The sequence below is a fragment of the Salvelinus alpinus genome, chromosome 16, assembly GCF_045679555.1.
Source record: "Salvelinus alpinus chromosome 16, SLU_Salpinus.1, whole genome shotgun sequence".
NCBI classification, from domain to species: Eukaryota; Metazoa; Chordata; class Actinopteri; order Salmoniformes; family Salmonidae; genus Salvelinus; species Salvelinus alpinus.
In genome coordinates this window covers 5,342,394-5,365,780 of record NC_092101.1, presented here as the reverse complement: position 1 = coordinate 5,365,780, position 23,387 = coordinate 5,342,394, and the positions used below count along the sequence as shown (strand labels likewise).

Below are 23,387 nucleotides of genomic sequence, written 5' to 3'. Positions count from 1 at the left end.
AAAAATATAGACAACCAATGTACTGTATATACAATGCAGATGTACTGTATATGTGTTTGACTAGTGTTTGTCTATATGCACGTTAAATCTTCTGAATGATGCACATGAACAATTAAAACAGACATACAGTACACAGTGTGTGTGTAAAATTCAACATGGTGTCTGTGTGTAGTCTCCCTACGTACCTTGAGCTCGCGGAAGAAGATGCTGCTCCGGGCCCACTCCACGATGGAGAACAGCGTCTGGTCGGCCATCTTGCACATTAGGCCGAACGTGTTGAGTTTCTCGTGCTTCCCCCGGCTGGCCTGCTCCTGCTGCAGGTAGGTCAGGATCTTGGTCTGGACCTGGGGCTCGTCAGGTTCGCACTTCAGCAGCTCCACGATGAGGTGCGGGAAGCTGGGCGGCGAGCCCGTCTGGTACGCGTCCATATACGGGTTGTAGCCCATGATGGACTCGGGCGAGCTGGTGTACGGGTCCGGGTACTCGGACTTGATGGTGCGGGTGCTCTGGAAGTGGCCGTAGGCCGCCTGGTAACCCTGGAGGGAACCGGCGTGGGGGGGCATGGCCATGCTGATGGGCGACGTGACGAAGGGGCTGCGGTCGTAGTCTGTGTGGGGCAGGGCGGCGTGGTGCGGGTGACCGTGGTGGCTGAGCGGCAGGCCCTTGGAAGCTGCCTGGTGGATGTTCTGGATAGCCGAGGAGATGGTGAGGTCAGTGGGCACCGCCTGCATCACCTGGGTCATGGCCTCGATCTTCAGGCCGTTGGCACGGATCAGTGCCTTTTTCTGCTGCTTGAGCGCCCGGTCGCGCTTGTACATGGGGCCAAACTTGTTGCGGCCCCCACGCATGCGGTCCGCCCTGACAGCTGACGGAGACAGACAGACAGACAGGAGAGGAAGGACAGGAGAAGAGGACGTTAGTGACATGATGATAACATCTACATGTGTTTCCATTTATTTTAGCAGGTAAGGTGACTAGGAACACATTCTCCTGGCGGGTGTTGAAGGGGGAAAGAGAGAAAAAGATACTAGCAATATTTTACATTTACATTTACATTTAAGTCATTTAGCAGACGCTCTTATCCAGAGCGACTTACAAATTGGTGCATTCACCTTATGATATCCAGTGGAACAACCACTTTACAATAGTGCATCTAACTCTTTTAAGGGGGGGGGGGGGTTAGAAGGATTACTTTATCCTATCCTAGGTATTCCTTAAAGAGGTGGGGTTTCAGGTGTCTCCGGAAGGTGGTGATTGACTCCGCTGACCTGGCGTCGTGAGGGAGTTTGTTCCACCATTGGGGTGCCAGAGCAGCGAACAGTTTTGACTGGGCTGAGCGGGAACTGTACTTCCTCAGAGGTAGGGAGGCGAGCAGGCCAGAGGTGGATAATATATATATATATATGGATAATATTGATAAACGGATCAAATAAAAAGTCATTGGAGTCGATTTCAGCCAGTGTTCTGAAACTTCCAATCCGCGGGCCACAAATAGGCAGCTCATGAGCCAGGAGTTTGAGACCTCTGAGCAAATGTCATTCATGACCCCCATGTGTTCATAACAAGAACCCACACCAAACTATTAGCATTGATTAATCATAGAGATCTCTACAATGTCCATTTAACACAGAGCTCCCGTTTCGTCTTATAGTTCATGCATAAAAGGGGGAAAAAAACGATCAACGACTACTAAACTTTGCGTTGACCTTTGCACTGGAGAACTCGGATGTCTCAGAGCAGGGAAATACAGCCTTGTCATAACGTGTTACCTTTCACACGCATGGCACGCTTTGTCACTCAGCTTGACAGGTTGTAAACGCTAGTTACTGAAACAATAACTTTAATGAACCTATGTAATCCTGATACATACCAGACAACAAGGCTATTAGTAATTTCTCCAAGCATATATCGTCAGTCCAAATGAGAAGAGTGACAACGTCAACATTATTTATGCCTACACTTATTCAAAACACTGAAAAGTGTTAACACTGAAAATGATTTAACCTCATTCAAAACACTGGAAAGTGTTAACACTGAAAATGATTTAACCTCATTCAAAACACTGGAAAGTGTTAACACTGAAAATGATTTAACCTCATTCAAAACACTGGAAAGTGTTAACACTGAAAATGATTTAACCTCATTCAAAACACTGAAAAGTGTTTGCACTGAAAATGATTTACCCTCATTGAAAACACTGGAAAGTGTTAGCACTGAAAATGATACTCATTCAAAACACTGAAAAGTGTTAACACTAAGAACTACCCTAATTCAAAACACTGAAAAGTGTTAACACTGAAAATCAAACCAGAGTACAAACATGACAAAAACGGTACATTTCCTAATGATCCCAAAACATCATATGAAAACCCCAGCAGTATCCCGAATGATCCCAAGATTCCGAGGATCACAGCTTCATTCAGGCTAATGAATGAGACTGTCTCCATGGTGCAAGGCGGACCATGTATGATCTGCACCATGCATGCCAAGGGGGGAGACTGTCTCTCTGCCTCTCTCTCCCGGGTGCCCCCCTGTTAATTATTTATGCTTAATTATGTATCTCTTATGCCCAAGCTGTGGTGGAGTGGAGCAGGCAGCAGACTGGCTACGCTGGGCTCGGTGGGAGAGTGAACCAGGCGGGACCCAACCATTCACCCCCCATCCGCCCACCCCCGTTCCATCCCTACAATACTGGGTCAGGGCGGACACACCGTCGGGCACTCAGGCCACTAATATCTAATATCTCTAGTAGGGAGTAGGTATTGAAATACATAAAGTGATTAGAAGGGGGCTGGACCAACAGCTGCCTTGGGAGTAGTTTTAATGGTCTCTGTCACAGCAGTGTCTGTCACAGTGGCGGTGATCTGAGAAAGGGGCCAAGAGGGGCTTAGAGGGGAGAGCACAGGGGCCGCAGACACACGGTACAGAGGGTATCACACACTGATGCAGCACTGATAAGAGAGAGAGGTAAGGTCAAGCACATAGGGTCCGCAGACACACGGTACAGAGGGTATCACACACTGATGCAGCACTGATAAGAGAGAGAGGTAAGGTCAAGCACATAGGGTCCGCAGACACTGGCACCTAGAAGAAGAGCCCGCCACTGGCTAAGTGACACACACCCCAAAAAAGATATACTGTATATAGTGCACTACTTATGACCTGAGCCCTATGGGCCCTGGTCAAAAGTAGTGCACTATAAAGGAAAACATTTGGAACGTGGATCCCCTGTATCCATTATACATTATTGTAGCGACTTTAACTATTAATGACTCAGAGCAACAGGGTAATTAATAAGCTGAAAATTAATAGTCGGCCCTTTTGGGAAAACACAATTAGGTCTGAACCTGGGACTCGCATCATGAATACTGGAGCATTTTTGATAGCAGTTTTTTTTCTCTCTTTCACCCTCCTTGTGTCTAATTAAACAAGGTTATTTACATGCATGTTGTACAGATTAATCTGGGATGGGGTTGGGGAGAGGATGGGGCTTTAGCTGGGGGATTGGGGGTTAGGGCTAGCTGAGGTTGGGATTGGGGTTTGATACTGGGGAGCATACTGTACTGTATAAGGCAGGAGCTGAGGTACAAGGCTGGGGCTGTGGTATACGTTTAGAGTATAGGACTGTAGTATAAGGCTGGGGCTTAGGTACAAACACACAGACACACACTCTACACTCCATCCCGGGCCCGGCCCGCCGCGGCACAAAGGGCTCTGCTTATGGTCTGATTTATGAGTGTTTAATATACAGGAATATTAAGTGAGCGTAGGTGAGGATCCCTGTCGGGCAGCAGCATATTAATGGCTCCCCTGGCCAGGTTCTGACACCCTGTTTGTCATGTCTGCCCGGTTCCCACTCTGGATGCGCACTACCCCACGCACACACATGAATACCTATGATACCTATGCATAAGTAATGGGACAGGAGTCTGGCTTCCGTTCCTTCGGCAGGTAGAAAGGGAAACAAGACAGGGCAGGGAGAAAGGGAGGAGAAAAAAAGGAGGACGGAGGGAAAAGACAAACACACAGGAGACAATTCCGTTTATCTGTGTGGAAATATTAGGATTCGGGCAGGGGTTCAATCAAACCTGCACTGCGGAAAAAAAGTTATGTTTTTCCTTAACAGCGATATTGCATGTTACAGTTAGAATCTAAATGGGATAATACGTTTTGTTTAAATGACTGAATAGTACTTACTATAAAGTATATGCTTAAATAAATATATGTTTTTTTAGGCCGAGAAGCATGAGATTTTTCAGCAGTGTGCTAGTAGTGCATGCATTGTGCGGGTGATTGAATCCTACTCTTGATACCTGGGACAGGCATCTTGCTAGGCTCTTGGATGACAGTAGCTATTTACTGACAATTTAGCGTTGGGCAATAAAACGGGAATAAACAATTCCCACCATACTTAACAAAGTAAATTATCCAAATTAGATGAATTACGGATATTAGTAAGTATGGTACATTTTAACACTAATATGTTTTAAAACGTGTTTTAACACTCATCAATGTTAAAATACCAGTGCCAATGCACCTTTTCAAGGGAAAAGAAGAGTGTAATCTGTACATTTCTCATTCACACTCAACAGGAAAGACACAATAACAGGAAAAGTGAATCTGTAATCAGATCATGAGCCCCGACCGCACATTAGGCCAAAGGTAAACTATTTATCATGGGCATAAATACACAACAAAAGGATATCTCACGCGGCATAATGACTCCTTTTCCTCCAGGATAGATCGGCGTCGCCATGCTTTTATCAGTCCAGATAATAGGGACTGAATCTCTCTATGGCAGACATGTCAGACTCAGGATACTGTCTGTGTCACTCAGATATGACTGCCTGTATTTTCACCATTATTTACAGCCCCAGCCCAACACTGTACTGGATATTGACTAGGTCTATGGACTTATCGGTAGACAGGAACAACTTCCGACAAGCAAAACAAACCCCAAAATTATCCTACCTTTAAAAATGGGATTTAACTGCAATTCGGCAATTTATTCTTTAAAAAAAATCAGCCCAAAATGAAGGACTGAATGGGTCTAGCTGTAAACACCTTTTTTTGGTCCGTCTGAATATATTTATAATATATTTATGTGTTTACTGGAAAGCGGTGTCTGGAAGATCAGGATTCTAGCTCTGTGCTCTTTACAGGTTGTGGCAACTCTCCACACGGCCTCCTTGCCTGTCCACCCGCCTGCCTGGCTCTGCCCCTGGGCTGAAGTAGACAGAGCGCTGCAGGGCCCCTCAGCCCAGCTGCTAGCGTATGAAAACAAATCACGTCGTAGTAAGCTGTAAAATGACAGGCGTGGAAATTCTGCCCCGCGGCCATTCACAATTAATAGTAATTAAAACCACACTCCTGCGGGCTAAGAGGAAAAGACTCCAAAAGAAGAACTGTTCTTTTAAAAACGCTTAAAAGTACACATGAATATGGGATGGTTTCATGAAGATTGTGGTTCAACAAGGAAAGGTTTAGGCCAAAGACTGAGGGCCCAGTTGATATGAGTGTCAGGGGTAAGACAAGCCAATGTTGCATTTTCACTTCTCGCCCCTCTGTGTACCTGCAGGACATGTTTGGATTATTTCTACAGAGTAGGTTGAATTTGGCCCTCATCATTGATACAGGGTCAGATATTTGTTCATCCCCCTAATCCTAACTTGGTTAAAGTTAGGATTGGTTGTAGGAGTATCTCATCCTCGATCTGTGGTTTAGGGCAACTTCTACATCAAATCTATGTCTATACAACAACAGTAGAAACCTTTGAAAACCTTAGGTGATACCAATTCAAACGTGTTTGTTTTTCCTTTCGCCCCAAAACTTCCACATAACAGTTGTGTTTGAATATGGCCGTAGCGTTCCAATTAACTCTAGGGAGATCAAAGATAGTGGACAGGAGAATTTCCACATCTTTACTGATTATTTGGGTGCCAATGCTAAATTCCCACTCCAATAAGCGTGGCCTGTGCACCAGACTCTGAGCTCAAATTTTATTTGTTTTCTTTCAAATACTTTAGCTGGGTGTGACTGAACTCGCCTGGCGCAATGGAACCGATGGAGTAGTCCCAAAAGTGCAAAACCAGAACATCTGGCACTCTGCACGATTCGATCAAAGTCCTCAAAGTTCTTGAAAGAGAAACAAATACTACTTGAACACAAGTCTGTCGTGCACCAACGTAAATCAAACCCTGACCCTAACTATACCATGACCTTGCCTTACTGTTTCGTAATCTCATTAACAAGAGCTGTCCTTACCTTCCAGCTTCATGCCGACGGTAAGGCACTTCTGGAAGCGGCAGTAAGGGCAGCGTTTTCTTTGTGTCTTGTCGATGGCGCAGCTCTGGTTCTCTATACATGTGTACCGCTTGTTGTTCTGAACCGTGCGCTTGAAGAAGCCCTGTGGAAAGGCAAGAACTAAGATGTCAACACTTATGAGCCCAACGTTTGTAATTGCTCTATTCACACACACACACACACACACACACACACACACACACACACACACACACACACACACACACACACACACACACACACACACACACACACACACACACATACTAGAGCGTGACGCACACACACACACACACACACACACACACACACACACACACACACACACACACACACACACACACACACACACACACACACACACACACACGCACGCACGCACACACGCACGCACGCACGCACGCACACACGCACACACGCACGCACACACGCACACACGCACACACGCACTCAGGCATATAATGGGAAGCAATCACAGGCACAGGCATATACACAGTGACGTGAACACTAGGAATCACAGAATCACAGAATGGAGGCACAGAAAAAATATCCAAACAACCAAAACTATATTCACACAAAACAAATATACTTGCGTGTGCATGATAAACGGACTATGCATACACATAATTGCAGCCATAAATACAAATAAATGATCCCAGACAGACACACAAACACACACAAATGAAACATTTATTGATACCAGCTCCTGTTCAAGACAATGATATGAGAATTGGGCTTCACAGTTCAATGTCTGGTACTGAATTAAACTGAACTGAATAGTGAGCATGCGGATATCAAATGTTTACACTGAAGAAAGCTTAAAACCCTAACAAAGCAGCAAACCCAAAATCTGATATAGCCTACTTGGTAAAATCAAATCAAATCAAATTTTATTTGTCACATACACATGGTTAGCAGATGTTAATGCGAGTGTAGCGAAATGCTTGTGCTTCTAGTTCCGACAATGCAGTGTAACACATACTAATTCTTATTCTTTTTGCGATTAACATACTACCATCACCCTACTACTTTTCAGTGCTAATGCTGAATTTTTACTCACATGAAAGTAATAATTTTCCTCATACATAAATATGTACTTTGGGTAAGTGATGAGACGGATGCATGAATACGATTCCTATGTTACTTATACTTGAATTAGTGTTTGATGAAAAGTATAGAATATACTTCTGTTCTCATTGTGAGTTTAAACAGAGTGTTAATACAATGTTATGAGTAACATCATCAAATAGGTGTTCAGTATTTTCATGAAGCAACCTGTTGCAAACCCAGCCATATATACATTGGTATTCACACTTACACGGCCCTATGAAGACTTCAGAATTGACTTGTAATATCTCCTCTATCTATCTCTCAATTTAATTATTTAAAAATATGAGTGTTAGAGTAAAAAATCCAATAAATTATATCCATAATTTACAGTTCCGGGATTACACCGTTCTACCTGCACCATTGAATTAATTTTCAGAAGCAGCAGGAAAAATCTAATGGGGAAAAGGTATTAACGTATTCCCGATCCATACCAGCAGGAGAATCCCCTAAACCTGCCCATTTAAAAGTAAAACGATCAATATTTCACCAAATTCCAAACATAGATTGAATGTAAAATCGCGATGCAGGCTCGTGACATGAAAATAAAACCGCACTAGACTAGAAACTAGACACAGTGGACAGACAGTCTACTGACTTCGGCCAGACAAACATGCATCAACGTAATTACCCCCCCCAAAAAAAAAAAATCCATTGAGTATACCGCGCGTTCTATAAACAACGTAAACCACAAACAGAGCGTGGACACCAACAACTGAATTTGCGTAAAGCCGCAAGATTTCAACGTCCAGGTTGTCCCAACTTCTCATTTGTGTTTTGTGTACAGTATGTGGCCTATGATGAATTTGTGTGTCCTGTATCTGTGTCTTTATCCAAATCTAGACTTTTCCCACAGCTTCTGTGTCTAACAGCGGTTATTGGAAGAGCCTAATGCATACCAGTTCAAATGTACAGTATTAAACTCATTTTCAAGTCAGTGATTGTGTGTGAGCGTGCATGCATCCTGCTTGCCTGCGTGTGTGTATATGTGCATGTTTGTGTCCGCTTGCATGTGCCTATGTGTGTGTGTATGTGCGCATGTGTGTCTGTACAGGTTTAAAGTAGACTAACACTGTATTACTTTGTGTGCGTTTAGACACGAGTCCTGATACCACCTTTCTCAGACCCACGGCAGTGTGGTAGACTGGCGAGAAACGATAAAAACGCTCCAAACCCAATCTTTTCCCAGTCCAAAACACACAGCTTCCGTTGAAATAACTACACAGTACAAAAAAAAATGACACCCCAAATCTGTTCCTAAAACACAGACAGATCCCATTTAGAACTGTGCTGGTAGAACAGTTGCCACAGTTTATCGCAAATACGAGATGATTTCGCTGAAGACACTCATTCGAGATCTCATTTTAAGCAATGTTGCTATTGAAGGTATCCTCAAAGCAAACATGTAACATCTCATGGTCAGAAAACGGATGAAATCTATAACACCTGTTTTAAATTATGCCAGCATAGGCAGAAATATGTACCGCATACACAGAACGGCTAGCTATACACACATTGACATTAGAGATGAACATTTTTTTTTTAAAATACGACTAAAATAGGCTACTTGAAACTTCATTAGACAAACAAATGTAGGAGTTAGCTGCTTATAGGCTATGTTCAAGAGAATCACAGATAGACAATCTGATGAAAAGGGTAGAAAAGGGGTAGAAAGAAAACGAGAACATACCTTGCAGCTTTCGCAGGTGAGCAGCCCATAGTGGTATCCAGACACCTTATCACCACAAACCGGACACATCTCATCCAAGTCTTCGTCATACGAGTAGTCCATCATTTTATAGTGGGGGGCTGCAATAGATAAAATACACACATGAGCACACAAAGAAGAAGACTGTTTAATTTGAAAGACCCTCTCTGCCTAATGCAGTCATCTTTAACGTATACATCTGAATAACTTTAGAATGAGCTTAGGTTATGGAATATTTTTTGACATCCATAAAATGTTCCATATAATTTTTATTTTTATTTTAAAGCTTTAACAAAAAGGACATTTCACAAAACTATCCTTTTTGAAGGAATAATGTTATTTGACGGAGCTGAAAGAAAATATACCTCTGTATCCCTCTTTGCAGCACTCACTCTTGCTCGCCAGTCGCAGACAGGGCAAACATATGAAACTGAGCTTCATAAATATTCATGATTTTAAGTTGTGAATTCATCCGGGAAATGGTAAAATAGAGTAAGGGATTCGAGGAGAAAATGTTACCGCCCACAGACAAATGAAGACATACAGTGTAACCTTTCGCTATAACAGGCGAAATAAAAATACAAAACTGATTCTGAAATTGAACTTACAAATGCTCTCATTGTATCGCTATTGTTCCTATCTGCTGTAGCCTGTATTAGTAGGCCTACATTTGTATTCACTTTCCATAAGCCACTGCTTTATTCTACATTTTACGGGCATGAATGCCGAAGGCAATAGTTGCATTGATGAGAGGATATATGACAGTGCTAAGCAAACTGCTGAACTGACATTTACAATGGTTACAAAATGATTTGTTGTTCTTATAAAAAGTGGCAAACATCAAGCAGAAAAATCCCAATGAATTCCAGAGCAGACTGTAAAACTGGCAAATTATTTCCCGACATTAGACTCTATATAAAATAATGTAGGCTAACTTTCAATTGCAATTGCATCTTCCTGCGGATTTCTTTCTCCATTGACCCTTTGATCTCGCAGCGTTTATAAGCGCTGAATATTAAGTTGAAAGGCAACAAGTCCTCTTGTGTTTTGAAAGTTCTGCAGTGCGCGTTTTAAAAACTTTTAATAGAGAGTTAACTGATAATGGAGACTATTACTTACTATATTACAGACATATCTGCCTGCGCGAAAATTCCCTTTGATAGGAAAGTGTCAGGCCTCGTATTTTGATGACAGGAGAGCAGAACCCATGGATAGCCCAAGTTGTACGTGAACTCTGTGCCGTTTGGATTTTTGCCAAGTTCAGACAGCTTTTCTGTGACCTAAGGATATCACCTAAGCTATCGAATCTTACTTATGGTCTCTTAAGCACGTGCAGCCTCAAAACTATATCCAGTTAAAATGTAGATTTAAAAAAAATATATGTTTAAATGAATTGGAGAGAGGCATTTGCTTGTGCACTCACACAGAGAAACTACCCGTGCAAAATGAAACAGAATGTCACATAGAAATTCTAGCCCTTTATTCCTTGAGGTTTGTGTTCCATTATCAGGTGTAAAAAAAAAAAATCAAAGCAACATGAGACTTGATTTTAAATAAAATGTAAATGTGCAATTGGCAAAATGAAAGGGATTTACAGATATTAATTCGATAGGCCTGCAGAGAAGTCTTTTTTCGATGAGAATTTGAGTTATCTTATTTCCATAGCTTATTCAACTTTGGGAAATTCAAGCAAGCACTAGTCTAGAATTATGAGAAGTAACACAAAAACTAAATTGCCACAACGGGTTATAGGTGATAGTATGTAAACTAAACAAAAATGTATCCAAGTAAAATGTATCTAACCCAACTGGGTATTTTTCAATCATTGCATAGGCCTACTTTTGTCCGAATTTTTGTTTTGTTTTAGGACTATTCCTACTCTGACACAAAGACTAGACTATATGATTTGCACGCTCGCATTTGCATTCTGGAGTAAAGATTCTACATGTATCACCCTTTTTTATATCAACGTTTGACTTTTGACAGAAACGTGACGTTAACTCAAATATTTTATCCAGAATAAAACAGTTATTTTAATATCACTGACATCATTTTGCATGGTACTGAAATCGAGGTTTAAAAGATAATAGCCCAGAGTTAGTGACATTTTGGGAATTCCAAATTTTTCAGGATTCAACAACTGCTGGCGAATCAGATCACGCATATTACGCAAATTGTAGATATCGGGTGAGCTTTCGGGTGCTTTACTCATTAGCCTAGTAAAATACCATCAGATGACTTTGGCTATATGATAGATAAACTGTGGCGTTTAATTTCGTAATATGTCGGAATAAAAAACAATGAATTAAACCGAATGATATCTGACAGTGAATATTGGGATTTCAATGAATTCATAGAGTGCACAAAGAAATCATTTGGCATGCACTATTTGGAGAAAGTCGGTGATGGCAACGCTGATACTTCGGATCGAATTTGGGTAGGGTGAATTCGCAAGTGCAACGTCTTGCCGGTCCCTGCATACACCCTGATATTGTTGCACAATGCATGATCAGCAAATACGTGAACTATGAGAGAGGCAAGCGCGAGAGGCAAGACGAGTTTGTTGTCTCATTCTGTCTAACACTGCCAGGTCTTTCGCCTGGTATTGTGCACAAATGACACGACTCGCGATTGTGATAAGGCACAAGGGACATGCGGTCTACAATATTGCGTACATCGATCTCAATCTCTTACCTTGCATATTCCTTTGCATGTGCCCCTGTTCTCCATGCGATCGAACGAGTCCCAAAGATTCCGTGTCGGCTTTGGGCAGCATGACAGCTCCGCTGGGCTGAGCGGGAGACTCAGCTCCGTCCGGTGTACCACCTGGACGGGAGAGGGTCACCACAGGATCTCTCACACACACACCAGAGAAAAGTGACTTCCCAAATCCCGCGCGCTCACTGTGTGGCTCAACTGCAGCGGGCTCGGGTTAAACTGACATTGTATGTCTAGGCTACATACCCAGTGGGTAGCCTGCAACGGCGAGCCCAATGTAAATTAATTCTGAATAGTGCTCTTGCGTAAATTGCAATACGGAGCAATGCCGCTGAACCTAGAATATGAACATGGTTTCGCCGCGAAGTTGAGGAGCGGAGCGCACTGATTTCGAGTTCTCTCTCTCTCTAGCTCTGTCTGTGATGAAAATAACAAATCTACCCGGGCAACGATACATCTATACGCTGGCTTTTCCACGTCTTTTGACAAGGGTCTTGAAAGTGTAGTTAGCGAACTGTAAGGAACTTTCGGGCTGGATGGCAAAGACTGTCACGCCGGCCCCTACTTCGCGTAAGGTTGGACTCGGTCTATCTGTGATGTACTGGGATGTGAAGTTCAGTCCTATCCTTGCTGCGTTGTTTACTCCACACTGACACCGCCGCCTCGCGCCAATCAGGGGCTCATGGACTCTGACATCACACCGTTAGCTCCAATCGCGTGCGGAGATAGGCAACATCACTTCTAACCGGTTTTGCACACACTGTCTAAATCAGAGCTGTTTTATACAGTTTATGATGGACTTAATAAAAGCAGTGGGATAACAAGGAAATAAACGAAGGTGAATGTTTAAATAAAACGAGCTTAGACACAGAGGCGCGGAAGACAAATAGCCTACACAAAGAGGTACAGTGTGATAATAGTAATGAGTTATAACTTATTCGTTCTAATTAGAGTTTTTATAAGGAACAGGTAGCCGATAAATTACTGGAAAACTATGCGCGCAAACGTGCCATTTTACTGAGACCAAATGCCATGTTCGTTTTACGCTTAGATGTATGAATTCTAAAATATTGTCTATATCCATCCGATGCAATTGTGACAAAACTGTACATTTGACCAAAATGTTCCTTGTTCTAGGCTAATATCCCAAAACATATTGCCATGTCTTTGGCAAAATATTTGCATTTTAAAAAGTAGCAAAGTTATTATATGCTATATTGCTAAAGGCGAAATGTATTTGCGTTTTTTAAATAGGCTACCAAACGTTCTCAATTACTTGTATAAATGATCTAATTTCTCTCCTTAATATTTACAGAAATCAATACAGGACGGGAAATATCAATTCATGTAGGCCTACACTCTAAACCCCAATGTGCTGTCATTACTCAAAACTTTTGAGGAAACCTGTTGTGTTTAATATATTTGAGTACCAGAGGAGGCTGGTGGGAGGAGCTATAGGAGGACGGGCTCATTGTAATGGCTGAAATGGAATTAATGGAAGGGTATCAAACATATCAAACATATGGAAACCACACATTTGATTCCGTTCCATTTTTACCATTCCAGCCATTACAATAAGTCCATCCTCCTATAGCTCCTCCCACCAGCCTCCATTGCTGAGTACAGTTACTTATAGTGGTTTTGTAGTCATTACTTACATTACTCAAACCAATAGAGTCACTGTGACCATGTAGGGCGTATGTGTCAAATTCGTTCCATGGAGGGCCAAGTGTCTGCAGGTTTTCGCTGCTCCCTTGATAAATTAAGGTCACTGATTAGTAAGGAACTCCCCTCACCTGGTTGTCTAGGTCAGGGGTTCCCAAACTTTTTCACTCAGGCACCCCTTCCAGTATTGTGATACTGTGATATTTGAGTGACTCAAACATTATTACAGAATCTTTGGGCTTAAGAACCTAGTGAAAAACGTTAGCTGACATGGGCTACTTGATCTGGCTATTTATGACAAGTTATACCGAACATAAATATCGACGCAACATGTAAAGTGTTGGTCCCATGTTTCATGAGCTGAAATAAAAGATCCCAGAAATGAAACATATGCACAAAAAGCTTATTTCTCTCAAATTTTGTGCACAAATTTGTTAATATCCCTGGTAGTGAGTATTTCCTCATTGCTAAAATAATCCATCCACCTGACAGGTGTGGCATATCAAGAAGCTGATTAAACACCATGATCATTACACAGGTGCACCTTGTGCTGGGGACAATAAAGGCCACTCTAAAATGTGCAGTTTTGTTACACAACACAATGTCTCAAATTTTGAGGGAGTGTGCAATTGGCATGCTGACTGCAGGAATGTCCACCAAAACTGTTGCCAGATAATTGAATGCTAATTTCTCTACCATAAGCCGCCTCCAACTTAATTTTAGAGAATTTGGCAGTACATCCAACTGGACTAAATACCGCAGACCACGCGTAACCATGCCAGCCCAGGACCTCCACATCCGGCTTCTTCACCTGCGGGATCGTCTTGAGACCAGCCACAGCTGATGAAACTGAGTATTTCTGTCTGTAATTAAGCCCTTTTTTTGGGAAAAACTAATTCTGATTGACTGGGCCTGGCTCCACAGTGGGTGGGCCTATGCCCTCCCAATATGCAATGACTGGCATGATGAGGAAAACTGATTATGCACTACCCAATTTCAAAATTGCACCTTATGCATTCTACTGTTACAACTTGCAGGTGTAAGTTGATGTGACTTCTCATTTAGTTACTGTAATACTTACTTTTCATTGAATTAGTTCCAGTGGCATGTATTCATGAATGCCAAGGAAAGCCAGCCCCCCCCACACACATTTTTAAATAAATAAATAAACATACAAAATAATTTATCTTTTAATTTATCTTTTACCGCGCCCCTTTGTCTCTGTATGTGTAGCCCACCTATACTGTCTGGCTAAAAAGAGAATGACATTGTTGCTGCCCATAGCATTGAATGCGAGGGAAGCCAGTGAGCACTTGGCCTCCCTTGATACAAAAAGTATAAAATAATAACCAATCAGCGTTGAGCTAAACTGAGTGATGTCAGCTGTGAATGGTCCTTGCGCACCCCAAAAAATTGTCAAGGGAAGCCATTTTGAATTTGGCTTCACACCAATCACATCACATTAGAAGCCAAACGTCATTGACAGAAAACTTGAATTGTTGCATCTCGTTGTGTCATTGTCCTCCGGTGGCTAGATAGCTAGCTAAAATCATCCCTCTCCTAAATTAGCCATGGATGGAAATAGGGATTTGGACTTGTGGGTTTACTTAATTCTCCGTACTGGCCAATGATTATAACGGCTATTCTGATCCAACCATAAATTCATACATTGTGCCCCTGGCTTGAGAGTATGGAAGTTCAACATGTAGCTAGATGTAGCTGGTTTATCATTGCCCATGAAAGGAAGTTAGGCTAGTGAGCAAGGATTTTAGTCAGGTAGCCTAGGACAACAAAAACTAAAAGCGTATCTGACAGAGTCATAGACCTGTTTAGGCAACATGAAAGAGGAGGATGGCATTGGCGTTTCTCTACAAGTAGGGTGAGTCAACTATATTTTTTCTACTTGCACGCATGCATGCACACACACAGAAATAAGTCCAATGGAAAGCCACATCATATTTAGCTTACATTGATTGGACTATATCATTTTTGGTATCTTTTAGTTGTCAATGTATTAGACTAAAGCATAGGTGATTAGATTATGGTGAGACAAAAGAAGGAACCCGCACACTGCTCTTGATAGTATCACTGCTCTTTCATAAGCTTTACGTATCGGCCTCACGGCCTTCGTTGGAGCTTTATGTTATGTTAAAATGGTTGTGGAATAGTGGAGGCAGCGCCTGTTTTCTTTGAAACTCCGGTTCTAATCAATAGTTGTTTAGTAGTCTGAAAATGTTGGAAACATTAACTTGCTTGACCACGCTGTAGGTCATGTAACTGTTTGTTACATGCAATATGTTTTGTGGACTTCACAGGACAGATGATGCTCTCCGGTTTTGTGATGGAACAAAGGTTTGGTTGAATTTATTTTGCCACTGTGTCTTCTTATTGCCTCGGCTTTAGGCCTATATATCACGGTGCCAAGGCGTATGAACTAACAGGTTATAGAGAAAACAACACAATTATCACAACACATAGGTTGTAATATGGCTTTTTTTCCCTGGCTTGGCTTCCCCAGTGATTTTACCCAAGCACCGCTACTGCTGAGTTCAACTTACTAAAAGGATTTGAGTTAAACATGGCTTGCGGCTTAAAGTGTAGGCATAATGAGGAGAGGCAACATTAGTGACATGGACCATTGAATTAAAACAACAAAAGGAAAATCAGGATTTGTGTGTGTTAAAATAGGCAAATAAGACATTAGGGTATTTTCACACGCATGTATGCACACACAACACACACACACATTTTTATTTTAGGGGTTGGCTCTGCGGAAACCAACATAATTCAGTCTTATTGAAAAATTACACACAGCGGTCCTAGAAGCAAATTATTACATATCAAAGGTCAACTCGAGACACACTGTATCTGAGAGGTCCTAATGCTCACTGTGCACTCACGCACACGCATTTACATACACACACACACACACACACACACACACACACACACACACACACACACACACACACACACACACACACACACACACACACACACACACACACACACACACACACACACACACACACACACACACACACACACACACACACACACACATACACACACACACACACAACTGCTTGGAGTAACCCTGGATTGTAAACTGTCATGGTCAAAACAGGTTGATGCTACAGTAGCTAAGATGGGGAGAAGTCTGTCCATAATAAAACGCTGCACTGCCTTTTTAACAACACTCACTATCAACAAGGCAGGTCCTACAGGCTCTGCCTTGTTCTGTTGCAGTTCTGTTGCACCTGGACTACTGTTCAGTCGTGCGGTCAGGTGCCACAAAGAGGGACATTGGAAAATTACAATTGGCTCAGACCAGGGCAGCATGGCTGGCCCTTAAATATACATGGAGAGCTAACATTAATAATATGCATGTTAACCTCTCATGGCTCAAAGTGGAGGAGAGATGGACTTCATCACTGCTTGTTTTTGTAAGACGTTTTGACATGCTGAATGCACCTAGGTGTCTGTTTAATCTACTAGCACAGAGCTCGGACACCCATGCATACCCCACAAGACATGCCACCAGAGGTCTCTTCGCAATCCTAAAGTCAAGAACCGACTATGGGAGATGCACAGTACTACATAGATCCATGGCTACATGGAACTCTATTTCAAATCAAATCAAATACATTTTATTGGTCCCATACACATGGTTAGCAGATGTTATTGCGAGTGTAGCGAAATGCTTGTGCTTCTAGTTCCGACAGTGCAGTAATATCTAACAAGTAATCTAACAATTCCACAACAACTACCTAATACACACAAATCTAAGTAAAGGGGTGGAATAAGAACATCTACACTACCGTTCAAAAGTTTGTGGACACTTAGAAATGTCCTTGTTTTGCAAGAATAGTGAATTTTTTGTCTATTAAAATAACATATAATTGATCAGAAATACAGAGTAGACATTGTTAATGTTGTTATTAATGACTATTGTAGCTGGAAACGGCAGATTTTTTATGGAATATCTACATAGGCGTACAGAGGCCCATTATCAGCAACCATCACTCCTGTGTTCCATTGGCACACTGTGTTAGCTAATCCAAGTTTATCATTTTAAAAGGCTAATTGGTCATTAGAAAACCCTTTTGCAATTATGTTAGCACAGCTCAAAACTGTTGTCCTGAATAAAGAAGCAATATACAACTGGCCTTCTTTAGAATAGTTGAGTATCTGGAGCATCAGCATTTGTGGGTTCGATTACAGGCTCAAAATGGCTAGAAACAAAGAGCTTTCTTCTGAAACTCGTCAGTCTATTCTTATTCTGAGAAATGAAGGCTATTGCATGCGAGAAATTTCCAAGATACTGAAGATCTCGTACAAAGCTGTGTACTACTCCTTTCACAGAACAGCGCAAACTGGCTCTAACCAGAATAGAAAGAGGAGTCGGAGTCCCCGGTGCACAACTGAGCAAGAGGACATTAGAGTGTCTAAAAGGCCAGCATCCCGGAGTTGCCTCTTCACTGTTGACATTGAGACTGGTGTTTTGCGGGTACTATTTAATGAAGCTGCCAGTTGAGGACTTGTGAGGCATCCAGCTACAATAGTCATTTACAACTTAACAATGTCTGCACTGTATTTCTGATCAATTTAATGTTATTTTAATGGACAAAAAATGTGCTTTTCTTTCAAAAACAAGGACATTTCTAAGTGACCACAAACTTTCGAACGGTAGAGTACATATAAATATATGGACGAGTGATGACTGAGCGGCATAGGCAAGATGCAATAGATGTTATAAATACAGTATATACATATGGGATGAGTAATGCAAGATATGTAAACATTATTAAAGTGGCATAATTAAAGTGACTAGTGATCTATTTATTAAAGTGGCCAATGATTTCAAGTTTGTATGTAGGCAGCTGCCTCTCTGTGCTAGTGATGGCTATTTAACAGTCTGATGGCCTTTGAGATAGAATCTGTTTTTCAGTATCTAGTTCCCAGCTTTTATGCACCTGTACTGACCTCACCTTCTGGATGGTAGCGGGGTGAACAGCAGTGGCTCGGGTGGTTGTTGTCCTTGATGATCTTTTTGGCCTTCCTGGGACAACGGGTGCTGCAGGTGTCCTGGAGGGCAGGTAGTTTGCCCCCGGTGATGCATTGTGCAGACCGCTCCACCCTCTGGAGTGTCCTGCGGTTGTGGGCGGTGCAGTTTCCGTACCAGCCGGTGATACAGCCCGACAGGATGCTCTCAATTGTGCATCTGTAAAAGTTTGTGAGTGTTTTAGGTGACAAGCCAAATTTCTTCAGCCTCCTTAGGTTGAAGAGACGCTGTTGCGGCTTCTTCACCACACTGTCTGTGTGGGTGGACCATTTCAGTTTGTCTGTGATATGTACGCCGCGGGACTTAAAAGGAGATGATCGTGGACTTCAGGAAACAGCAGATGGAGCACCCCCCTATCCACATCGACGGGACAGCAGTGGAGAAGGTGGAACGTTTTGTTTTGTTTTGTTGACGTTGAGTGAGAGATTGTTTTCCTGACACCACACTCCGAGTGCCGTCACCTACTCCCTATAGGCTGTCTCGTCATTGTTGGTGATCAAGCCTACTACTGTTGTGTCGTCTGCAAACTTGAGGATTGAGTTGGAGGTCTACATGGCCACGCAGTCATGGGTGAACAGGGAGTACAGGAGGGGGCTGAGCACGCACCCTTGTGGGGCCCTAGTGTTGAAGATCACCGAAGTGGAGATGTTGTTTCCTACCTTCACCACCTGGGGGCGGCCTGTCAGGAAGTCCAGGACCCAATTGCACAGGGCGGGGTTGAGACCCAGGGCCTCAAGCTTAATGATGAGCTTGGAGGGTACTATGGTGTTGAATGCTGAACTGTAGTCAATGAACAGCATTCTTACATAGGTATTCCTCTTGTCCAGATGGGATAGGGCAGTGTGATGGCGATTGCATTGTCTGTGGACCTATTGGGGCGGTATGCAAATTGAAGTGGGTCTAGGGTGGCAGGTAAGGTGGAGGTGGTATGATCCTTGACTTGTCTCTCAAAGCACTTCATGATGACAGAAGTGAGTGCTACGGGGAAATAGTCATTTAGTTCTGTTACCTTTGCCTTCCAGGGTACAGGAACAATGGAACAAAGTGGCCATCTCGAAGTATGTGGGGACAGTAGACTGGGATAGGGAGAGATTGAATATGTTCGTAAACACACCAGTCAGCTGGTCTGCGCATGCTAGACGCGCCTAGGGATGTTGTCTGGGCCGGCAGCCTTGCGAGGGTTAACAAGTTTAAATGTCTTACACACGTCGGCCACAGAGAAGGAGAGGGAGAGCCTGCAGTCCTTGGTAGCGGGCCGTGTCGGTGGCACCGTATTATCCTGAAAGTGGGCAGAGAAGGTGTTTAGTTTTTCCGGAAGGAAGACCTCGGTGTCCGTGACGTGGAAGACCTTTTGTAGTCCGTGAATGCCTGTAGACCCTGCCACATACGTCTCGTGTCTGAGCCGTTGAATTGCGACTCCACTTTGTCCCTATACCGACATTTCGCTTGTTTGATTGCCTTGCAGAGGGAATAACTACACTGTCTGTATTCGGCCATATTCCCAGTCATCTTTCCATGGTTAAATGCGGTGGTACGCGCTCTCAGTTTTGTGCAAATGTCGCCATCTGTCCACGGTTTCTGGTTAGGGTACGTTTTAATAGCCACTCACTCACCTAATCAGCATATAAATCGATATTATTCTCTGAGGTTCCGCGGAACATGTTCCAGTTCGCGTGATCAAAACAATCTTGAATTTAATTGATTCCGATTGGTCAGACCAGCGTTGAATAGTTCTTGTCACGGGTACATCCTGTTTGACTTTCTGCCTATAGGACGGGAGGAGCAAAATGGAGTCATGGTCAGATTTGCCCGGGCAGGGGAGGGCCTTGTATGCATCCCGGAAGTTAGAGTAGCAGTGATCCAGTGTATTGCCAGCACGAGTGCTACAATCAATATGCTGATAGAATTTAGGCAGCCTTGTTCTCAAATTAGCTTTTTTTAAATCCCCAGCTACAATAAATGCAGCCTACGGATATATATATATATATATGGTTTCTAGTTTGCGTGGAGTCCAGTGAAGTTCCTTGAGGGCCGTCATGGTATCGGCTTTCACATCAGGTAACTGATGCAAGCAGTAGAATAAGATTTAAAATACACCTTATGGAACAGCGGGGACTGTGAAGAGACACATGCACTCTACACATATGTACACATGGATGTTGTATTGTAAATATGTGATAGTGGAGTAGTGGCCTAAGGGAACACACTAAATGTATTGGGTAAAGTGTTATGAAATGTAATGTAATATTTTAAATTGTAAATAACTGCCTTAACACACACACACACACACACACACACACACACACACACACACACACACACACACACACACACACACACACACACACACACACACACACACACACACACACACACACACACACTGATTTCATTAGACATAATCTTTTAATTCAAATGTAATTCTCTTTTCTTACATAAACTACAATTTAATAATTATTTCCAAACTATCAAATAGGCAATACTACTAATAATTGTTGCAATTATGGTGTTTTATCATTCTAAATAACATGAATTTTGTTGAATTTCTCATTCATGCATTGTTCATGCGGTGTAAAGGGGGTTTACTATGAATTTGACAGAAGCTTACAGGCAGCTTGATGGCAAGCAACATTCTGTATTTCATATTACAGTACACCTACTGTAATATAAATACGGTATCAAAGCAAGTACTGTGTAATGACACAGTACAATACCATAACATTGACTGGATTATAATTTAAAAAAGAAATGCTACCGTAATCTAAATGAATTAATGAATAGATGAATTTCATAGTATTTTACTGTAATTACAAAGGATTGGTGCAAGCAGGTTGGCTTCTAGGTAAAGTGTTCACACATTACAGTATGTTAATGTATATTTGATGTTTTATATCACTTGCACTTCTAGAGGCCTTAACAAAGGCTTCCAAGCTGGCAGCATCTACATGGTAAAATAGAACACAAGGACATGGCAAACTGCTCAACCATTTAAGGTTCAAGTCTTGCTGCCACTCCAATCTGTCCCCTATACAAATTGATGGGGCACTATAAGCATATAGGAGTTAAATTGGTAAATTGGTATGTTAATGAGCCAGAAACAACAATACCATGCACCCGCTAGTGGTCAAAAGGTTTTTGGCACTGCAAAGATACAGAATGGTACTGTATTATGTGGGGTGGAATTACAGTACTATTCGAAATACAGCAATTATTTCCCCGCCCACAACATTTTCCCACATTGCACCATTAATTTACAGTAAGCTGCAGTAAAACGTTTCAGAGTATTTTACGGTTGATAATACCCCCAAATGACCATATCATTTAAAGTATTGATCATTTCCGAGCATAAGGCTACTCTGCAATTATTTTATCTAGAGAATTAACATTTAAACCGTACACTTGTACGTCTACAAGCACATCAAAATGTCAGAGCAAAGTTGTAAAACACAATAGCCTCATATAACACTTCGACTGTAAAGTGTTGGGCAACACGTTTCAGTCAGATTGTGGGAATGCGTTTGCCTGTTATGTTCCGATTAGAATGCACCAATTATTTACTTTTAAAATCTACTAAACTTTGAAAACGAAGCAGTGTTGAAAAGCTCATCATCTTCTCTGATATTTTCCTGAAACATATGCAAGCTTTTAGCCTATCAATGATGATGCCTCGACCTGTTGCAATCGAGACCACGCGTTGAAGTTACCTCATTTGCAACATCTGTTAAATTCAGTTCCTGAAATTGACATTCCTTATCTTTAACACAAATTACTATTTTATGCATGTAAAAACATAGCATTACATTGTGTGAACATTTGCATCGTGTTTTTGTACCAAAAAAAGAACAGTACATTGTATATAAGCCTAACATAAGAGGGAAAATGCCATGGCTGTTATTCAACAACGCAAATCGAAATGGACAATCAAAAGGTCAATAGAGAAAATAAACAAGTTAACACTGAATTCATGGAAACATCAAAATAGGTGCAGAGTGCAGGAGTCTAATAAAGAAATTAGGTGTAGAGGGGCCACTTGAAACATGGCACACTGCACCATACACTGTACACAGAGCCATGTTACAACACATTAGTCCCTACTCACCTGCACCAGTCAGGTCCTCTGTAGAGTTGCACTGGTCGCTCTCACTCTCAGGGCTGGAAGAAGACATGCCAGCGTCTCAATCCACAGCTCCAGAGAGAAAACACTTTTCTGGATTGATCTAACTTCTAACAACAGCGATCGACACTCTTAACCTCGTTCATTCTGTGAGAATAAATTGGGACAATCAGAGCAATGAAGAGGGCTGAGACTTTAGGGGTTAAAAATATTTTTTTTAAGTTAGTGTCCACTTGCTCTGAAGTCAAGTGAACTCGCCCTGGTGAACCTCCCTCCCTCCCTCTCGCTCTCTCTCCCTCCCTCTCTCTCTCCCTCCCATCCTCCCTCTCTCTCTCCCTCCCACTCTCTCTCCCTCCCACTCTCCCACCCTCCCTCCCTCCCTCCCTCCTTCTCTCTCTCCCTCCCCACTTTCAAACATCCCCCTTATACGCACACACAAATAGCCTGCCCCCCCCACCCACCCAATCCATGTAGTGACAGGCGTTAAACTAGAGCGGCATCCTATCTCTGAAGTACTAATCAACAGTATTCAAACTGCTGGGCTGGGATTGGTCCTGGGGTGGTCAGGTGGTTGATAAGGGCCGGTTATAAAGTGACACAGATATGGGGTCACTGGCAGATCTTTGCTGGAATGATTAACGTGTGTGTGAGAGAGAGAGAGAGAGAGAGAGAGACAAACTTTGAACTAATTCCTCTCCACATTAGAG

The 23,387-nt window shown here is 42.4% G+C and overlaps 1 protein-coding gene across 1 annotated transcript in view; it reads right to left on the bottom strand.

Moving 5' to 3' along the window:
- The window catches only part of LOC139540679 (nuclear receptor subfamily 5 group A member 2-like), a 110,925-nt gene extending 87,992 nt beyond the window's left edge, over window positions 1–22,933 (bottom strand). Inside the window, exons 1-5 of the mRNA XM_071344531.1 lie at window positions 22,666–22,933; window positions 11,813–11,944; window positions 9,101–9,219; window positions 6,265–6,406; window positions 186–865 (exon numbers count right to left, since the gene is read on the bottom strand). Of these exons, the coding sequence (XP_071200632.1) occupies window positions 186–865; window positions 6,265–6,406; window positions 9,101–9,219; window positions 11,813–11,944; window positions 22,666–22,732 (1,140 nt within the window). The 5' untranslated portion in view covers window positions 22,733–22,933. The remainder of the gene's footprint in view (window positions 1–185; window positions 866–6,264; window positions 6,407–9,100; window positions 9,220–11,812; window positions 11,945–22,665) is intronic.
- Between the last annotated feature and the right edge of the window lie 454 nt (window positions 22,934–23,387).